The following is a 21,789-nucleotide window of genomic DNA, read 5'->3' on the forward strand; positions in this document are numbered from 1 at the left end:
GGTCTTTCTAACCATCGTTACAGAGAGAGGGAGGATGGGAAAAGGCTCCAAAACACAGTTCCAGGCACCAGGAGCTTTGGGTTCAGTCTCGGTTTGTGGTTTCTGGAAGAGTCACTGGATTGCTCTGCCTCAGTTCCCCATCTGTATCCGCAGTAAGACTGCATTCTGTGCAGAGGGACACAGGTCTGGCGCTTGTGATTAATCTTGCAGATACCAAGTGGTGGGAGTAAATTTATTATTACTCAGTGCCTTCGACTTGTTTTGCAGTTTGTGAAATGAAACAGATACTGTATGCCTGCCTTTAAGCAGAGGAAAGCTAACAAAGGAAAAGAGACGTTACCATTGCCTACTGAGTTAAATGTCAGCAGTATGCAGTTCTAACTCGTATTTTTCTGTTCATTTCCCTTTGGAGCAATAAAGCCTGCAGGCAGGACGTTCAGGGACCTCACTGCCCTTCTCTGAACGTTAACGGTCACTTTATCTTTAGCCTTGTGTTTGCAGGCACTGGAGTCAGACAGCCTTTTCCTCAGAGCTGTGCTTCTGTCATTTCCCGTATTGTTACTTCAGCCCGTGAGATGGCATCTGAGATGACCTTCTCTTTTGAATCTTTATTTCAGTGGCGGTAGAAATTCAGGATGCTGATGGCCTTCAGAACATTCTTCCAGATGTGCGAGTCCCTAATTATACCTGTGCAAACAAATGAGGAGTAATTCCGTCAAAGAGGTGGGCCTACATCAGCGCGAAGCCAATATCCAGGGAAGTCATTAAACTTGATTGCTTATTCACAGCACAGGCGTTGCTGGCAGCGTAGGTCTGATCCGTCTCCAAGGGTGCACGGTGTGTTGCAAGAACACTGACTGCATCTCTCCCTAGAGGGGAATTTGGGAAGGATGGGGTGTAGAGAACTCCAATCATTATTCAAGGCGTCTCGGGATATTTGTTTAGACTCGGTAGCTGTTACCTCTGATGTTCGACACGCAGACTAGGCAGTGATCCATGCGCCTGAAGCTACGTACCGTGTTCTCACATTTCTTTCCAGATGGTCGTGCATATTGGTGCCTGCCTGGACTCCAAGGAGGAAAAGCCGTGTTGTTGGAACGTCGTGTTTTTTAACAGAGTATTTTCCTAAGTCAGAACGTGTAGAAATAGAGCTCCTTTGTTCAGCTTCCACACTACCCAAACTTAGACAAAAGAACCACAGTTTTCCAGTATAGAAAATGTTGACCATGCTGGTATTTTCGCAGGAAATACCAAGATCTTCCTCTGTGTCAAAAAATAAAAGTAACAAAAATCTGCTTTTCATTCAAACTCATTATAATGTTAAATTTTAGATTTATGGTCTTGGATGGAAAAAAAGCAGAGACATGAGAGGCAGCACTTCCTGCTATATTGTCTATGTACACAGGGGCCTCCTTAATTTCTCTATAAATAATGCATTTTTACATGCAAATCAATTGCAAATTAGTAAAATGTCCCTCAAACACCCCTCCCTCCATCTGTAATTGTTTGTTTGGCAATTGATATTTTCTGACACTGAAGTGTGAGCACACGTCTGTGATACTGCTGCAAATCTGGGGGAAATTACCTTTTAAAGGACACGTGGTCCGACCTTCATCTCCAGATAATCCAGGAAGGGACTGTTTGACTGTGCAGACACAAAAGAGGCACAGACTAGGCAAGAGAGGTGCAGTGTACTGGTATCTTTTTTGCCATATTTTAAATTCAGTAATACACTGGATATACCATACTGAGGTTAATCTTTGCTCCTTGCTCAGAATTGAAGATGTTGGTGAGAAACTGTGAAGCAATTCATAATTGGAACTGCCAAACACTAGAACCAGAGACTAAATGTATTGCTGCAGTCTTTGCAATATTCTTTTTATTGAAGGATCTTGCAGCAAGTCCTCCAGCAGGAAATAACAACCACTAAAATCCCCCAAATCCCAGACACTGCACACAAAATGTAAAAACAGACACAATTAGATCCACATACAGTAATCAGACTCCAAAGCAAGTATCGTGGCAAATTCTTCAGGCTCAGATGCGTTAATAAGAAGCTGGTATAATGCACAGTTAGAGGCTCCTGGCTGCACTCTACTTTCGGAGATAGGCTTTGACCCTCATTTTCCTTCTAATATTAATCACAGATGAATGTCTGAACTCTGAAAGGCAGAAATCCTCTTATCTTCACTTCTTTGTTTTCTGCAGAATGCTGTGGGTGATTCCAACCCAGTTGCTTAAAGCTCTGATAGTGCAGCTTTTAACAGTGATGTGTGGACAGTTGTTTCTTGAGTATTGCAGCATTTTCACTGAAAATTCCCAAGCCAGGCCCATTTGCCAGCCCAATAATCTCACTTGTAAGAAAAATGAACATGTTTCTATGTTGGAAAAGTGCTCCTGAGGGTCACATTTATGCTAGCACGTGGTTAAATGATCCATGTGCCAAATGCAAAGAGCACTGTGGTGTGGGGAGAGCAACCTGCAGTATTGCAGTTAGATTTCGGATTTGTTGCAGGTTATTGTGGATGGAAGGGCTCAACATGTTTGGTTCAGTTGGAATGGCACAGATTTCTAAGTACTGAGGCAAGATCAAATGCAGCATAAAAACTAGTCTGAAAGCTCTCAATCTCCAGTTGGATGTTGGGAAAAAATTCTTCTCTGAAAGAATGGGCTTCCTGGGAGGTGGTGGGGTCACCATCTCTGGAGGTGTTGAAGAAATGTGTAAATGTGGTACTAAGGGACATGGTTTAGTAGGGAAATAGTGGTGGTAGGTGGGTGGTTGGACTGGATGATCTTGGAGGTCTTTTCCAACCTTTATGGTTGTATGGCTCTATGATTCTTTTCTATGAACCTATGTTCCAGCGCTTGATGATAGCAGCTGGAGAGCTGGGAGCTAGACTCTGGCCTGTGGATTTGCCCCACACACCTTGTTTCATGTCCAGACATTGACTGTGTTACTTTTTCACTGAATTCTCACTTGACAGGTGCTGTGCTTTTCACAGCAGCAAAGCCTACCAGAGCAGCACAGCCAAAGCATGACCTTGTTAGGGACTGGGAGAAAGGGGAGTAGGCTGAGTTTTGGTACGGGCTGAGGGCTAGAAGTGAGAGACCAACGTGTGCCTTGTGAATAGGAAGTCAAGGCAGAGACACTGACATACACTGGGATTGTGCTATGGTCTGCCAGTTTACAATAGGATTTTTCTTCCTACCCTTACACTTGCATGCTGAAAAATTCACCGAAAACTTCTGTCTCCTGAAAATTGGTTAAGAAATGGTCTAACAGTGATGTTTAAAAACAGTTGGTGAATCATGAGGTGTTTAAACCCCGTGACATCTGGTCCTCCCTGCTGTGTTGCACTGTGCACGTGTCCTGATGCTGCTCAAGCCAGCTTTGAGTGGGCTTTTTGAGAAGCATGAAGTGTTTGCTGTCTCAGAGCCCAGAAGGTAAGGACACGGTTTGCCCTTGGAGATTTAGCTGCAAGAGGCTGTGAGAAAAGCAGTAGATCTGTTGGACATGAAACATATTTTGCATTGCTTGCTGTGTGTGTAGCTCCTAACACCTCTGCTGTCGGGCTGCTGGTGTGCACCCTGTGTACGTGTGTGTGTGTAGGAAGTGGCTGTGGAAACGGGCCAGTGTGTTCAGCTTATTTTGAGTTTCCTGTTTTGGATTACCAGTTGCTGTTGGTTACTTACTTTGAAGAGGTCTTTCTTGTTGAAATTGCCCATGAAACAGCTAAGTCTCTGATTTTGTGAATTATATCTTAGTGCAACCTTTCTCGATGATTGAGGCGCTGGCCTTGCTCAGACTTGCCTTCCTCCTTCCCTTTGGAGAAATTAAGAAACTTGGGAATCTTCACAGGCACTGCCGCTACCTCTGCATCACCCCGAGGAAGGGCACCTGGCCATCTGGAGCACTCATTCCACCTGCAGACAGACAGAGAGGATGAAGGCAGATTAGGATGTGCAGTGATCGAGGGAATAGTAAGGTTATTGGGCTGTGGGGGGAGCAGTGGCAGTGAGTAGGAAGAAGTCAAAGGGAATGCTTGTTTCAAACAGAAACGGGCTAGAATGTTTGTTTTTCAGTCAGGCTAAGCCACAGACTTTAGAGGAAATTCAGATCTGATTCAGCTTCCAGGTGTCTAAACTTGCTCTCTCCCCTATCTTTAAAGAACAATCTTTAGTTCGCCAAAGTCTGTATTCTGTGGTTATTCGGTGTTCATCTACTTACCAAGCTGAAAACAGCTTTTATTAATTAACTGGCAGCAGAGCAGCCCACTCATTTAGCACTTGACGAGGAACGAGCTAATGTCAGCCTGGCTCCTGTTTGACTGCATGACCTGTATAAGCATCACGTAACTGCTTACTTGCACTGTGGACTTGGAGCCATGATATTTATCAACATCACAGGTTTTGGATCTCTACCCAGAAAGCTCCACGTGTAGCTACTTGGAGCTGTGCAAGAGATGAAGAATCAGAGCCACGAATAAGAAACGGTGCCATGAAGTGGCTTGGAGACTGATATGGAGATAGAGAATAAAAAGGAGTAAATCCTGAGGTGGGGTAATTATTTTTAATGACTGTTTACCAGTCTGTGCTTCTTGGAAAGTAAAGGGTCTTTCTAAGTGGTGCAGTGCGTGTGGGTGAATCTGCCAGCTCCTGGGAACAAGACTACATTTGACCTACATGAGCACCAACAGATGAAGATTTGCACATTCAAGTAAGTAACTTCAAGACAAAAACCGAACACGTGCAAGACAAAAGAACAATGACAGGAAACATTCTGAGGGCAAACCATCTCAGGTAGTTAGCAGACAAGGAATCTGCTTTGTGTTATTAAAAAAATATGATCTTCTGAATCATGAGGGCCTTACTTTATGCTAGTTAAAACTGAAATTCTTCCAAAGCCATCAGGATTACGCCCTTCCACTGCCTGTTGGATTGAGCCTTCCCCCTAGAAAGCCATTTGATCTTTCTTGCTTTTAAATACAAATGTGAACTTCTGATGAGGTTTCCTTCATTTCTTGCTAGAAATGTTTCTTTTGGCAGCGGTTTCTGAACCAAATGCTGGGCAGATTTCAAATGCAACCCCATGACTGAAGTTTTGTACCAGTGAGAATGTTTCCCCAGTAATCTCCCTGAACTCTTTCTCAGTGGTTGATAACCTACAACCAAAGTTTTGGGTTTGACTTTTTTTCTGTGGGCTTCTCAGTGGGTGGAGGCTAAGGCTCGTAGCTGGCTCATAATTAGGATGAAGAGTTTGGACTGGAATCATTGTGACAAAAACAGTAATTCAGGACAGCAGTAAAACTAAAATCAACTTGTGCTAGTGCATTTTTGCATCTTTTGCAAATAGGAAGCACATCTTCTTCAGGTCAGGTTGGATTTGCAGTTTTTCTGTGGATGGCATTGTGAAAGTTTTCTCTTGTGCTGGGAAGCTAGATGAGAATATGATTCAGTTTGTTAGTGATAGCTCTTGCACTTGATATCATTTATTGTTTGTGTCACAGCTTTCCTTTATGTATGGGATTTTATAGAAAATAAATGGTGTTCAAAGGTTCATAATTCATAGGTTACACAGTTCTGCACTGTTATGAAGCTGCTGCAGCAGTCCGTTCTGGGACTGTGCACCACGGGGACATTTCTCAAACTTTGTGTCTCTATTGCAGGAAAGGTGTTAAAATATTTCTCTTAATATTCTAGAAGAAATGATCCACGTTAGACACTGGTATCCACTGATGGTGCGTTTCAGCAGTGGTGACAGTGACAGTGAGGCATCTCCACTGGTGCAGGTTTTGACAAGCACAGCATCCAGGCTCTTGCTCATCACTGGCAAAAATGCAGAGCTAGTAGTGGTGACTTTATGAAAAACAGTGTTTTGTAGCTGAGAATTTGCTCTATGAAATGGTGTGATCGTGCTCTTTGCATCAGTTGTAGTTTCCATGGAAATAAATAGGGGGGCATTACTTTCAGAGAGACCTTTGTGTATGTGGCCCAAGGCAGTTTCTGTTCACTCAGTGCTGCCCAGGCGAACCAAAATGTTGGGCACCTGTTCTGCATGGACTTAATGCAGCATAATGCTGATGTGTGGGCAGCCCTGCTGACCCTGGGCTTGGGTCATTGTCTGAACAGAGCTGCTGTGGACATGTTCCCAGCATTAAACCAGAGCTGTTCTTCTTCTGCACCCACGAGGGTCTCCTAGTGGCAGTGAGGCACAGCTGCTGTGTGTGCCATCAGTGGGCATTGCCGGGCAGGATTTTTCTAATACAGACATGGTAGCTGTTTGAAATTCCAGAGCTTCTCGCCTGGCCTTGCGGTACTGCAGGGACGTCGTTTTGGCTGTTAATGTGTGGAGCAGCACATTAGAATCGCTTGTGATTTACAGTGAGTTGGGCTGACGCCTGTGCTGGAAGGTCCTGTGCACCCTTTGTGTGCTGGAGAATGGCTGCAGGTTTGTGTGGTGATGGTGTGAGTATTTTCTGTAGCCCGTTTAAAAAATAACAAAAATGATATCATCTCTTTGGGGCTTCTTTATATCCTAATTACAGTCAGTCCCCTCATTAGCCCCGCAGGGAGACGGAACCAAATGCCATATGGTATTTGACACTTAGGATGCCGTGCTCACCAAGAGCTGGAAGGAGGCAGGGAAAGGGGGAGTTAACAATTCATAACCATGTATGGAGCAGGCACAGCCCTCCTTGGACCCGGTTCAGCAGAGTCTGAGGGCCTCAGATCAGGAACTTTATCTGGCTAGTAATTGCATCGGCACGCTGCCTTCTTGTGCGTGCGTGTGGGCACTCGGTGAGCAGGGCACAGCGCTGCCGAGTCTTTGTGCTAGCATCTGTGTGTAAGGATGAATTAAATGCCTGCACACCTCTGCGAAGGACCATGGCTGGATTCTACAGCTGCCTGAGAAGTGAGAAGTAAGTGCCATGCGGAGCCCTCCCCTGCACCACGGTGGGTACGCTCACGCTCTGCTTCTCTGGTACTGCAGCAGCGCTGCACGCTGTGCTCCTGCCCTGGGACCGAAGTGCCCTTCTGAGCACCAAAGTGCAAAAAGTCAATATTGGAAAAGTCATGACTGAAATGCCAATTTGATGAGAAGTAGTTGTTTCTTTTTCCTTCACAGATATACATGTCCAGCAGCAAACACTGAACAGGGAATGAATTTTTTGTGGTCCAGGTGTAGTGATGGGAAAGTGTTCTTTATTAATTAGCTGCACTGTTCATGTATTAACAAATAACAAGAAATACAGAAATGCACGTTGGCTTTAAAAAATACTCAACTAGAAATCTGATATTAAATGTTTTTGTGTATCTAACCTGAGGTTTGTTCTGTAATTCCACCCTGCTGAGAGATTTGATTTGCAAGAAATTCTTTTGATTGCAGAGCGGGCTGCAGAGGGAGAAGTGGATGGGACAATGCACATCAGTGTTGGTGCTTTAAGTCACCACGAAGACAGCTTTTCTCTTTCCTCTGACATTCTCCCTGCTAAGGAGTGGAAGAAAATTTTCTGCTGCAAAAACTGAGGGTTGTTTTTGATGATTATTTGCACCAGCAGACTGTAGAGGGCTCTACTTTTGCATACAATATAGGATTACAGAAAGTGAAAATTAACAGTGAAAAGCAAGCAAAATTGTACCTTGAGGCTTAAGATATGAATGATGATAGTTAAAGGTAAGGATGAAGGCTTGGATAGCAGCTCAAAAGTAAAGCTTACAGCTTCCTCCTCCTCCTCTTCATACCTCTCCTAAAGGCTGCATCCCTTATGCCAGCTGTCTCACTTTACTCTGCTGAACTACGGATTTTCAAAGTCTCCCAGTTCTTTCTGGATTTCAGTTAGCATTCCCATCCTATGCTGACTCTTTTCCTCCTTTGAAACTTGTGACAGTGGGATGTAAGTATTTGGAAAGCAAGTCTACGTTAGGAATGAGGGGGCATGCAGTTGTGAAAGGCAAGGAGAGCCTATAAAAGATGGGCAGCAGATGAAGCTTCTTTCGTATGACATACGATCACTTCCTTCCTTGTGGAAATCTACCTGGTTCATAAAGGACAGCATTTTTTTTTCTCTTCTTCTTGCTTGTTATTCTTCAGTTTGGTTTTGACACTGGATATGTGTGTAGATTATGTTCCTCATCCTGTTGTCTCAGCCCTGTGATGTGTTCCCAAGTGGATTAGTGACTATTAATACTTTGTACTCGTTGCATATTTACATGCAGCTTTGGCAGTGGTTATTGGCTGTTAAAACGAATCTCAGACATTAATTTCAGCAACAATGATGTTTGGAGCCTGAGATTAATTGTGGATTAAGTTCCTTTTGAGTTTCACCCAAAGTATTTGTCCTTCTGGACAGCATCGAATGTGTCACAGGAGAAGCTTCCCAAATCCTCATGTGGTTGTTGGACCTGTGGGAGTTTCTTTGCTTTGTGAATGAAATGCATTTTATGTTTTAAGCAATTGGCTTATGCACAAGTAACGATTTAGCCAAAGCAGCCCAGAGCTCCAGCACTGAAACCCAGCACTGACACTGGGAAAGAGCTCCTCTGAGCTGCTGCACCCAGCAGGGGCTCGTGGGCTGTTCTAAGAGCTGCTTTGGGTCACTGTCTCCTGCGCTGCTGCCACATCAGCCTTCAGTGCCCCACGTTTCGCTTTTGTGCACAGCAGTGATGTGCGGCTGAGCCAGTTGTTCTGTGTTGAGTCCCACCCCTGTGCTTTGTTAATGCTCCTGGATGAGATGCCATCCTAAGAAAAAAAATTAAAAAATCCTAATGTAATGTTACAGCACCAATCTTAATCAGCTGAATAAAAAAACTGCAGATTGCTTTCTTGTTTCTCTTTAACCAGCATTGGCAACCCCAATGCTGATCTTAAACTGTTCCTGCAGTAAGTCTGTAGCTCTTGTGGCTCATCCTTGTTGCAGAGCTATGCTGTACTTGGTCCTGGTCTGCTACTGGAAAAGTCAATCAGCTTTAAGCAGATATGATGCAGTTTTCTAAGGTCTGCAGAAGAATCTGTTAATATCTGCCTTTCTGTTATTGGTACTAGCCAGATACATAATTATGAGCTGAAAAAATGCGTTTGCTTGAACAGTAAGATTCACTGATGGTCAATGCAAACTGCCAATTTCCGAAGACAAATATAGCATGTTAGAAGTTATATAAAGTGTTTGGCTGAAGGCTTTGCCTGCCAGCTCAGAGCCAGCTCCTATAACAGACTCCAAGGAAACATATTTAATTGGTCTGTAGTTAAGGTGGTCACTGGAGATTTCATGGTGCCTTTCACAAGCGCTCCTGGAATTATGGGCATGCTTCAGCTTGAGTGTGTTCTGCCACACCAAGCTCTGCACTTCCAGTGGAATAATTCATTTCTTTCTTTTGGTCCAAAACTGTCAAAAAGTGCTGAAAAATACATTCTGCAAAATGTGCACTCTTGTCCTGAAGACATGTTCAGCATTTGGGAAGAGCTCTTGATCAAGGGATGCATTGGGAAATTGTCAATATATTTGTAGTTTGAGGTGAAAGTCATTGTCAGCGTAGACTGATACGACCATTCCATCAAGTGAAGTTTATTTTCAGCTTAGGTGCTGCTGCATTGCTGCAAGTGAACTGGGTGTGCTTTAAAGCTCCACCAAGTGCTACTCAAGTAGCAGCTTGGCGCTGTGGGGAGTGGGGCAGTTCCAAACTGTCAGCAGCTCATTTGCTTCCTGCAGCATCTCGCTTTTGGGAGCCACATCACTGCAGAGGGGTTGTGGCAGGAGACTGCCCATCACACTCTGCTCTTTAGCACACGCTAAAGATGTGGAGCATTTCTCAAGCTGTTCATTTCCAGACAGAGGTGACAGTGCCTGGTTTCAGGAAATGCTGTGTGGAGGGTAGGGGAGGGAAAGAACTGGAGGAGGGATGTACTTTTTGGAAAGCAGGGAGCTCTCTTCACTGGGGCCAAGTCAGACAGGGTGGACTGAACAGAAGACTCCCCAGGCATTATAATCCCTTGGGAGTCTTTCAATGTGCAACCTATGAGCTTGCTCCTGTTCATGGCACTTTACCAGCATTTGGACACTGGTGAGCATTTTGTCTTCAGCTCACAAGGGTTGCTCAGCTCAGTGCTTAATACTGAAAGCATTCAGACTTAAACTCTGTTTTCTTACACAAGAATAATAGGGTGAACAAAAGCAGCCAGGAGGTGGCAGAGCCATGGCACCACAGCACAGTTAGTACAGTGGTGCTGTATTATTAACAGAAAGAACAACTATTTCTAATTGTTGATTCTTTCCTTCTGACTCATCCCTGTGCAAGAAGTTCAGTTGTGTCTTACTATGGCCAGTGAATCACTCCACTCTGCCAGTCCTCCTCCTGCTGCTCACACTTCTCTCTGCATGGTGTCTGGTGGCTAAGCATGCCATGGTGGCTAAGCAGCCAACATGATGTGGTGCATTTGCTGGCTGCAGGCTGAGGAATTCGAGGCAGCTGTGCCCCTATGGTTGGTTTCAGCACAGAAGCCCCCTCTCTATCACTGCAATACCAAGTGTCTGCTGAACGTGCACCCCTAATGCCTGTCCTGCTCCTATTCCACGGAAGCAGGAGCTTCTTGGCTTGGGAAAATCTGCTGAATGTGATTTTCACTCTTCTGCACCATTTGGCTGGAGTTTTTGTCTACCTTATTTTGCCAGATTGAGCCCTAAAAACATCTTGCCATACTTTTAGCTCATATTCTCTCCTTATGCCACTAAGAATGTCTGGCTTTGTACCCTTTCAGTAAAAGAGAGAGATTAATTTGTTGTTTCCTTCCTGTACAGAGGTCTGGAAAATTTAATAGCTGTGATGCAAAGGCCTGGAGTTGGCCTTAGAAGCTGAAATCTGGCTTTAGACAAAAAGGTACCAGCTTCAAGCTGTGCTTCCAGCAGATAACCTACTGAGCTATATAGGAGAGCAAGAGCTGATTGTCAACCAGACCTGGCAATGCCCAGATGGGGAGAAGGGTGAAAATCCAAGGGAATTCCAAGGTTAGGTTGTTATTGCTTTTCTCCTCTTACAGGTTGCTGCTGTAAGAATACAGTTGAGCACAAAATGCCTTGATTCTTTCCAAAAGCCCCACTCTAAAGTCATCGAAGCATGTATTTCTGAGTTAAGTTGTTGTGTCAACTGTTACCCATCAGGGAGTTTTAAGAAGCGTTTTGAATACAGGAAACATTTAACTGCAGGCTTTCTGATTCGTTCGTATGCTGTAGTAGCAGTAATAACAATTATTTGTACTGAGGTAGCAGGTGGCCCTCCAAGGTTTCATTGTGGGTGTCGCTGTTTATACAAATTAAAGCCAGTCAGTTCATATCCTGTCTGACTTTGAGTGCAGATGCTGTCGCTGCTCATCATGCTGTGAGCAGTCAGTGCTGTGCTAGCAGTGCAGTGCTTCCACTGCAAGGTACACGAAGAAGCAGAGACCTGGGCCACACGTCCTCACTCATCCTTTAACTGTGCTGCACTGGTGCGTGCTGCTGCACTCATATGGGTGCACAAGTGGTCTGACATGGGTGCTGGTGCTGGTGGTCTGACATGGCCTGTCACTGTGTCACAGCACCTTGGTGGCCGTGTCACGGCTGGAGGGACAGCAGCACACTCAGCTGGAGCAGGGGAACATTGCTGTGCAGACAAAGGTTCTACTTTCTGACCATTCAGCCAGAGCTAAGGCGGTGTTCCAGCTCCAATTTTTTGTTGTGGTTGTTTCTTTTGGCCTCACAGTTTCAAGGATCTGGTGCTAATTAGAGAACTGAATGTTTGACTTTTATTCGCAGTGAATTCATTTATGCTTATTCATTCTAAGAAATATGTAACTGTGTGCTTTTGCCAGGCTTTGTAAGTATCTCTCACCTAACAGCACAGCTCTGATCCCTGCAGAGGTTGAGGCATGAGGGGGATGCATGTGAGCGCTCTGGCTCAGCACCATACTGCAGCCATCATGTTAATCCTCAAGCTGTCCCTGCACCTGGGGAAAATACAGCCTGACTGAGGTGTAGAGGAGTAGTTTGCTGATTCATTCTAGGAAATTACTTTTCCTCCTCTCAGCTGAGTGAAAAGAATATTGCAGTAGTTGAAATTTCATTGTTTTCCTTCATAGAATGCAAATTGTCTCATTGCTTCCTCTCTTGCCACGCTTGGCCAGTTAGGATCTTACAGAATGCCTGTCCCCATCTGATCTTTCGCCAAAATATCCTCCTGTCAGTACCCTCTTGTTGTCCTTGCCCTCTTTGGTGTCACCCCCCTGAATTTCAGCCATTTTGGATACCCTCTCTACTCCCTGATGTCTCCAACTTCCTCAAGGTAAATGCAACTTGCTTCTCTATTGGTGCGAACCAGCATTGGCTCAGATGGTCTGATTTTAGTGGAGTGTGTGTGAATGCACTCTCAGAGCAGGTCCCCTTTGGATTGGCTGCTCTAAAGAAAACAGGCACTCAGTAACCTGGGGACAGAAATGACTTGGGGAACGTTCAAAGTCACGCCAGCATAGGTTCAGGCTGGATATTAGGAAAAACTTCTCAGAGTGGTGGGTATTGGAACAAGGTGCCCAGAGAGGTGGTGGAATCACTGTCCCTGGGGGTGTTCAGCAAAGGAGTGGATGCTGCATGGAGTGACATGGCCTAGAGCAGTCACACGTATGGACTGATGGTTGGACTAGATGATCTTAGTGGTCTTTCCAACCTGAATGATTCTGTGGTTCTATGAATCTATGAAGCACATGGGTGACCTCCCTTGGCTCTGGTAGCTCTCCTGTGCTGCACAGGAAGGAGCAGTGGGAGCTTCCCTGGAAACCCTCAGAGTCACACAGAGCTCCAGAATTTCTCCTCTCAACAGGTGTGGATGCTGTGCCAGGCCTTCCTTTGGCTCTGACTAAGGTCAGCAGCCAAAATGGGGTCTGAATTCCAGAAGCAGTGGAAGGCCATGGGATTCAGCCAGACAGTGCGTTTCAACACAAGGCGGAACTGGCGTTCTTTACTTTCACATGTGCACAGCCAATAGATGTTGCCCTGCTGGGTCTGGGACTTCACATGGAGCGATTTCCTGAGCTTCCTGCCAAAGCCAGTCTGAGTCCGCAGAGCCTGGTTTGATTTTCTCTCTTGTAGCCTAGAGCTGGCTGCCTGGTTTGGGTAATTGGATCCACAGAGTGAGTGTTATGACACAGTGACTCCGGGACATTTCTGTTAGTCGCTCCTTTTTTTGTTGTTGTTCTTTAACTTTAAATGTGCTTTAAATTCCTGGGCATGAAATGTCTTCATTGACTCATCCTGAAAGCAGTGTGTCCTGCACAGTGTGAGCTATCTGATGGTTTTTTTTCTATCCCTAAGCTGTTTTTCAACCCACAAAGTGAGGGATAAGGGACTGTTTTGGAAAAAAAAGTAGAGCTTCAGACACAGCCTGAAGTGCCGTGTTTCAGTTCTGGCCTTCTGTTTTTGTTTCAGCCCCTTTTTTCCTGGCTATTGTTTCAGCCCCTTTTTTCCTGCAACACTCAGACAACTTAATTTGTTAAAAACATGCCCAGCATCTTCCAGGCCTAGGATGTAATGATGCCTCACATTTTGTGAGAATAAGCAGGGATTCAAAGACAGGAGCATAGCACTCCTACAAAATGCTAAGGGTTTTGATAACCTAGAAAGCAGTGGCCAAAAATGCCCACCTCCGTGTGGATTTGGTTTGAATGCAGCAGTGCAGAGGTGCTTAGCCTGGCCTGTCCATGGAGCTGACTCCTGCACTGAGAGGCTGCAGGAATGGGGTGGTAGCGATATGGCTTCCTGCTGCTCTGTTCGGGGGACACTTCCAGAGGCAGTGGTTCTTACTGGAGCAGCTCCATAGCTACCTCTTGTTGCACCCTTGCTGGTGCAGGGCCACAAAAATGATCTGACAGATGGAACACCTCCCTGTGAGGACAGGCTGAGAGCTGGGGCTGTGCAGCATGGAGAAAGAAGGGCTGTGGGGAGAGCTGAGAGCGGCCTGTCAGTATCTAGAAGGGCTGTAAGAAGGAAGGGGACAGACTGTTGTGCAGGGTCTGTGCTGACAGGACAAGGGGAAGTGGTTTCAAACTAGAAGAGTGGAGATTTAGATTGGATATAAGGAAGTTTTTTCACAGTAAGGGTAATGAGGCACTGCACAGGTTGCCTGGAGAGGTGGTGGTGCCCCATCCCAGGAGACACGGCAGGTCAGACTGGACAGGCTCTGAGCGCCTGATGGAGCTGTCAGTGTCCGCGTTCAGTGCAGAGAGTTGGACTGGATGGCCTTTAAAGGTCCCTTCCAACTCAATTGATTGTATGATTCTATGTTCAATGCATGTCCCCCCCTTCCCAAGCTCATTGGCTGTACCCATGGCAGCAGATCTGAGGGAGCTCCTGCTGCCTGCAGCATGTGCATTCCTTTGGCCGTTGCTGGCTGCCTGCTGCCTCTGTTGCTTCTTGTTAGGAAGAGTGGAAGATCCTTGTTCCAGCTGTTCTGTACTGTAAAGAATTACTACATGGGAAAGGCACTGACTTACTGCTACGCTGATGCCAAATGGTGCAGTTCAGCTGGGGCAATTAATGCACGTTCCTCTTCTGGAGAGTCCACCTGGGCCCAAAGTATTGGCTGAGCCCTGTGTGTGCTTAGTGAGTAGCTGGGTGAGTGCCGGACTGGAGCGAATTTCTCTTGTGTTTCTTCTGATTTGTACAGACCAGAAAGTGCAGTGGAAAAATGGTGCTATAAATCACTGTGAGAGAAGCAGCTCTTGGCTTAACTCCTGGTAAGCAGGTGGATATCAGTGCTGATGCAAGCATGCAGTAGGGATCCCCGCACCGACAGCCGCAGCGCAGTGTCCTGCTAATGAGCACTTCAGAGTAATTAGGGGAATGAGGGCAGCAGCTTGACATGGCTGGTACAGATGCCAGCTGTCACAAAGCTGCAGTAGCTTGACATCAGTGGGACCTCTGAGCTAAGAGCAGATTGGTAGCTGCTCAGCTGCTGGTACCTGCTCAGGTTTAAGCTAACACGGGTCCACATGCGTACAGGGCAGCCATGTCCCTGTGTGCACAGAGGCCACGCTGCAGTGGTTTAGTGCTGAGAGTGGGGGCATCTTGGGGAGCGGGGCAGGGACAGAGCACTGAGCCCCTCGCTTTGAGGCTGCTGACAGCGCACTGCCGCTGTGTTTTCTCTCGTAGCTTATAAATAGTTTTTGTCATTTGCCCTTCCCCCTTCTTATCCTTTTGGCTTCTCACACAATTACAGGCTGAGCCCGTGTGACTGTATGAAAGGCATTTCCTCCTGCTACTTTCTTTCTTTTTTTTTTTTTTTTTAAGTCGGCTTCAGCCCACCAGCTGCTTTCCATTAGTGTTACACACACACTCGCCGGGAGGGCTGCACATATTGCTTCAGGCGCTGCTGAATAGCAGAAATCCTTCAGAGTCAGTCAGACAGAGGCTTCTCAAAGCAGACTATAGGCACTGAGAGTTCAGCCCACTGGGAGCTGCCTTCTAGCAAGCCTTCGCTGGAAAGCTGAGGTGTGAGGATGGGGCACGGGGAGCGGGTGTTGGCTGAGCGCAGGGTGAAAGCCGTGAATGCATCTCTTAATGTGAACGTTGTTTGCTCTGGATATCTCTTTGAGGGGAGCAGCTGACTGCTTTATGACGCTATGAAGAATGATGAACCTTGGGAAAGTGTTTTTATTGATGCTCTATTGATAAGCTACTTATCTAGACTTCCAAAAGACTACTATTATCGTATTACTTGTGATCCTTTGAAAAGGGCCTTAAACTTTGTTAAGCTCTTCTTCTCTCCGTAGAATTATGCAAGCAGTATTCATTAACTTTGTAAACTCCTACCTCTCACTATCATCAGTGGAGGCAGCAGCAAGAGTCCTTGAGTAAGCTTCTATTTGTGCCATTCTCTTATGCCTACATAAAGTAGCCACAGTCAGGCTGTGGTGATGCCAGCTGCGGCCTGGCAAAACCATCGTGTGGGTCAGAGATGGGCAATTTGTCTTAGAAACACCACGCTCTGGAAGAGTGCATCCAGTGGGATGAGCTGTGTGAGGTCAGTGCCCGCTTTTAACAAAGCTGTCTGCGGGGTCCCACGCTGCTCAGTGTGTACCTGGTGGGCCAGGTTCTGGCTCTGGGTACAGAGATCAACAAAACCTTGGTCTAGATAGGCTCAAGAGATGTGCACATGGAACAGAAATCTCCTAGGCTCTGATTCTGCTTTGTGATTGACTCTGAAATCCCCTTTATTGGGGCTACAGAGGTGAAACTGAAGACAGAATTTTGCTGCTTACTATCAGTGGGTTAAGTGAGTCCTTTGATGGCTTGGAGGGTTCCCAGGGAAGAAGCAATCAACCCCATTTTGTCAGAACAAAGTCCTCTAATGTGCTTTAATTAGAAGAGTAAAAGTTTAACCGGTCACCTTTCACTGAAGAGCATAACCTGAACGCATACCTGTCTTACATCCTGCTCTTTTGTGAGGCCCAGAGCTCAGGGGAGAGCCGTGCGCTGGGGGATGCTGGCCATGGCTGCTGCTTGGAGGCCTGTGTGGGTGCATGTGTCCCTCTGTGCTGAGCCATCTCGCTGCACAGCGTCCTTCTGTGGGGAGCAGAGATCTCCACTTTGCCTTGGGTCTTTGCTAAGCGCAGGAAACCTGGGTGCTGTACAGGGCTGATTTCCCAGGAGCCACTTAAGTACACAAACCAAGGAATGGAAGGGAGTTGTCTTTTCTTTTTGCATTTCCGCCCCCCCCCATTTGATACACATATTCAGGTGATGTACTTAGCTGAGAAAAGGGAAAGTTCAGAGAACTGGAGAAATGATTGCATTTCTTGTGCCCGGTCACTGTAGAGCATTCCAAGTATCTGCTGGTTGCCCCAGTTGGTGAAGGATAGGCAAGGCTGCTTCTCCTGTCTGTGGGCAGTGCTTTCCCTCCAAAGGGGCCATTCATTTCACCCAATACTTCTCTTGCTGAAAGTCAGTGAACATATGGTATTTGTTTAAAACTCTGTCTCGTGGTGTGCTGCTCTGGGGGAGCGTGCAGGGTGCATGTGTTTAGTGCAGCTGATTGAAATGGACGTGCGGTATCAATACGTCCTGGCCACATGCAGCACTGCGTCTGGCAGCTGTCATTAAGGGCTGGCAGTGGTCAATGTCTGAGGGTTCAACCAGTTAATGCCTGTGCACTCACATGGATCGGTATTGATGAGTTTTTGTCCTCTTTCTCTCCATTACATTAATCCCTAGGCTAGGATTCGTCGCCCAGAAATGTTGCTGGCTTTTCTCTTGTAAAATAAAACACACTGCCACCAGAATTTGACATCTAAATACCATCTAAATGCTAACTTTTCTTCAGCTGCATCATCAAGCTTTTAATGAAGGAACTTACACTTCCTCTGTAAATATTGTATTTTTTCTTGTCATCTGAGTGCTTGTTAAACTAACTGCATGGAAAAACCTGTGATGTTCCCCTCACCTCAAGTCACTGTTTGGTTCACTGAAATGATGATGCAGTGATCAGGTCTACAAAGGACCATTGGGTCCTAAGTGAGGGCACTTATGCAGACAGGCAGTGTGCCCTTGCAATTGACACTTGACCTCCATATGCCCCAGAGAACTCAGCTATAAAATTGAGTTAGTGCAGGAGCTGATTTGCCTGTGAAGAGATTGCCTCGGAGCTGAACTGCCCTGCAATTTTAATTCTACTGGTATAAAAGCTGCACCAAATGGAAACAAATGCTTGCACTTGTAGTAAGTGTGGCAGTCAAAGTGTCTTCAGGGACTGATGGAAGCAGCTGAGACGATGGAGTGATTTAAATAAATGTAGAGCCAGCAAAACCAAACCTGTATCTCAAACGTTTTCATTGTATTAAAGGTGGGCAAATCTGAAGTTAGGGTGCAAATGAGCCAAATGTCAGTGCCACTCACATTCTGTGAAAATAAGCTCAACTGTGGGGACTTGCCAGTTTGTCCTTGTACATTCATTGAGTGCTTCCTTGATGCTTTATTTCAAGTGCATTTTCCTTTCCCTAAAGAAAAATCAGAGCGTCGATCTGCATAGTGTGTAAATCAAGGGGAAAAAATGGATCAGAATTTCTTCTTAACACAGAGTCTGCATGAGAAGGTCTGCAGATGACTGAGTTGAAATGCGCAGGAGATGCAGACATTTCCAAGTATAGTTGATGAGACCTGAGGGTAGAACGGAGAAAAGCTGGGTGATTATTATTATCCGAAAGAAAAAAATGTTAGAAGTGTTACTTATGGTTGCTTCTGAATACTGTTTAATAGCTGTTTCAAAACTGTCCTCAGTGCATCTTATTTAGAAAAGGTGTAACCAGTCCTGGTCCCTGCAGTGACTTTCATGGTATTTTTGCAAGGTGAGATGAGATTGTTTGGACCGACAGTGCATTAATGCACTCCTGTGTCCACTGCTGAAGATGTACTGAAGCAGAAGAAAGCTGCAGCCCATCCCCACCCATCACCTCTGCACTCCTTGTTTTATCTGAGGTTTTCTGAGATGCTGGGCTGCCCATGGGCTGGGAGAAGCACTAGTGCTTTTCGGCATGGCAGATTGGAGGTGTGGCTGATTGAGAAAAAATCCAATAGTTTCCTAACTGGCCAAGCAGATACCTAAGCAATTTAAGTTGGCAGCAGTGTACCGCTTTGAAGAGGAAAACTGCCCGACCAGGCAGAAAAGTGGGCAGGATTTGTTTGTGGGTATTTTCATTTGTTTGTAAAGATTTCTCCCTCTTAACGTCCTGCCACAGCAGGTTGGAATTGCTTGCTGCGTAAGGGTATCACTCGGGGATCTTCCCCAACAAAGCACAGTATTTATGAGCTGCTGTGTGCACTGTCACGTTGCCATTGTTGCTTGACATTTGTGCTGTAACTCTTGCGGTCTGCTGCTTCGTTCCTTTGTTTCTGACAGACGCCCTTTTAGGAGCCTTGGAAAATACAAAGTGGAGCCAGTTAACATTGAATGATCTTAAAACTAGGCTGAACTTTTGTTTTCATCAGAGAGGAAGATGATGCCATCAGCTAATGTGGTTGATCAATAGCCCAGCTTGCGATAAGGTTTCAAAGCTTGTGGCTAAAAGCTGATTGCACTGGATCCAAAATAAATTTGATCTATTGGTTTCCACAAATGTAGCATAGCCCAGGATGATGGTTCAGTGCTGATGCTTAACTAATTTTAATAATGCTGACAGGCTGCCTGCGGTGAGGGCACTGTAATACGCCAACCCTGGCGGCAGAGCTCTTACTTGAGATGCTTTGTACGTGGAACTGTGCATGGAGCTGTCAGCCTGTAGCAAACAGCATGCATAAAGATTCTTGATTCAGGCACTGGGAAGAGTGACGGACCTTGCTGGTCACATTTTCTTTAGATGCAAACTTTGATCCTGGATTCTTAAAAAGAGAGAGGTGCTGGCACGAAGTGAGGCTGCTCTATCAGTTCTGACTGGAGAAATAAATGCTAATGAAAAAAAGGTTCTGTGGCTGAGAAACAAAATAAGTGTGTGAGCCCTGTTTGTGATGAGCATTTGCAGCTTTAGAAAGGATCCAGCCACACTCTTTCTTTAAGTCAGGTGGGATCACAGTCTGCAGGGAACGTGGACTAAAATTTAACTAATACTTTAATTTCCATTTCAGTGACTATATCATGGCTACGGGGCCAACAGATGTCATACAGTCACCTGAACCAGGGGAGACAGCCGAAGAGTACACAGGTAAGCAGGAGTTTTCTGGTTGTATAGCTGGCTTGGAAGCCAAGGTTTGTTTTCTTCAGGTTAGAGGGGACCTGGTTGGCGGTTCTGTTTTGACTTTTGTTCTGTTTGGCTTTGTCAGCTGGCAGTATTATAGGAAGGGCATTTGATGTGCCCTACTGGAGGCTTGTTTTCTGGTTATTTTCTGGTTCTGCCCTGGATTTTCAGAAAACAGGACACTGGAGCTTGAGGAGCTGGCTGTTGTGTCTGCTGTGACGACGGATGCTGTAAGCCAGCTCTGCTGTGTTGGGGCTGTCTGTGGGAGCTGTGAGTGCCCCGCTGCAGCCTTATGCACTGGTCTTGGCACAGACAGCCAATTGTTACTTATCATGTCAACTAGTGGCATGGGCTGATGCAGACAGCCATGAGGGAATGGAATAATCTGAAGGAAGAGGAAATACCTTGCACCAGAGTTGTCTTAATAAAAGCAAATCCCCTGTGCTAATGTTCAGTCTGGTGTTGGGAAGCTAAGCAAATACAAAGAACACCACAAAAACTGAGGCATTTCAGCAGTGACTGTCGTACCACTGATAGTTTTTTTTTTCCCCTTGGCTAACATTTCACAATCATCTTCAATGTTTCAGTGCTTCAGAAGTCATCTTGCTTCTTTCTTTAGAAATACATCTGCTGCCTGCAGAATATTGGTAGAAGAGAGAAGCAAATGGCAAAGGGACTCGTAGTTGAACCTTATAATGGATGGATGGATAAGGGTGAAGGTAGTGTGATGTTGGATGCTCAGTAGCAGCTGGTTTCCTAAATTTTGTAATCTAGTGTACCACATTGGCTGCTGTTGTTCATGATACACTGGTGACCTTGTGAGAAAACCCACATATGCAGATTTTGTGCTAGTTTGCTGGTGTTCAGGAAACAGATCAAATTCTGGCCCTGGTGACAAGGCAGGAAATGCCTTGTTGTCCTCAGTGTTGGCTCTAAGAAAAACAGTGACATTTCTGTCTCCAACTGAACCAAACCTCAAGAAAGTTAAAAGTTGCTGCACTATTGCAGAATGATTCAAGGGATTCTTGACTGGCCCTGAAAAATCCTACCTTGCCTTTTAAACATATCCTGTTTACATCCCGTGTAGAATTGTCTCACCTCTTCATAGCTTTCAGTGACCCAAAGGCTTTGGGGGCTGAAATTCCCAGCCTTCACAGTCAAGTCAATTGGATTAATTTCTTGGGCTTTCCCTGATTGTCTGACTGGTTTTACAGGGCTTTTAGCGCGCTGCAAGTAGAGACAGCATCACTGTCCACAAACTACCAGCATCCAATGCTAGCCTTGCTGAATTCCTTGATTTTATTGCCTGTCTAGCAATGCTGAGTGTTTGTAATGACACTAGACTAATGGCATCTTATGAGGGTCTTGTCTGTTTTGTTGGTTGGTTTCTTTGTTTTTAATCCTGTACTTTTATTGGTGAAAACATCTACTGGATTTGAAGGAAAAAAAAAAAAGCAAAGTGTGCCCTGACTACACCTTAGGAAGTCGGAGAGAACTGAGTATCTCTGAATAAACTGTTTCATTTAAAGATGATCAGTGAGACCCCAAATCAGATACTCCCTCTGCTTTTTACAGTCTCAATTTTGCACTGGAAAGAGCATCTTCTTATCTTCTGTGTCGTTATGGAAAAGAACTATGCAGTGAGCAGAGAGTGTTGATTCTGTCAGTGCACAGGAGAAGCAATGAAAGAGGCAATGGACAAACAGAAAAAAAAGCAACAACACAGAATAAACTTCATAGAGAAAGCAGATGCTTATCCGTGCTCCTTTTCTCTTATTATAAGCTAATGAGCTAAATCAGTTAGAATAAGCAATTCATTTTCAGGAAGGCTTTTGCTTGCTAGGACGGTAGCCTTTAAATATAGTATTTTATTTTTAATGCCTTAAAATGGAATTTTGGCAACTGCAAGCGTTTGGAAATGATGAGTCAATGTCTATCAGTGGGTGAGTGGGGAATAGGCAGCTGTCTGAGCTTGGGTTTTTCTCACCCTGTTTTGACTAGATGTTTGTCATGCAACAACTTTCTTCCACTTTAAGCAGTAAGAT

General features: G+C 45.4%; 1 protein-coding gene across 5 annotated transcripts in view; it reads left to right on the top strand.

The window, feature by feature from the left end:
- The window catches only part of KIAA1210 (KIAA1210 ortholog), a 55,442-nt gene that overhangs the window by 6,431 nt on the left and 27,222 nt on the right, over positions 1 to 21,789 (top strand). For 3 of the 5 annotated variants that reach the window (XM_048959779.1, XM_048959780.1, XM_048959783.1), the window contains exons 1-2: positions 6,739 to 6,920; positions 19,635 to 19,711. In XM_048959779.1, coding sequence (XP_048815736.1) covers positions 6,886 to 6,920; positions 19,635 to 19,711 — 112 coding nt within the window. In that variant the 5' untranslated portion in view covers positions 6,739 to 6,885. Of the gene's footprint in view, positions 1 to 6,738; positions 6,921 to 15,270; positions 15,510 to 19,634; positions 19,712 to 21,789 lie in introns of those variants that run through there. The other 2 variants (XM_048959782.1, XM_048959781.1) reach the window with 2 other exon arrangements.

The sequence above is a fragment of the Lagopus muta genome, chromosome 13 (genome assembly GCF_023343835.1).
Source record: "Lagopus muta isolate bLagMut1 chromosome 13, bLagMut1 primary, whole genome shotgun sequence".
In the NCBI taxonomy this organism is placed as follows: Eukaryota; Metazoa; Chordata; class Aves; order Galliformes; family Phasianidae; genus Lagopus; species Lagopus muta.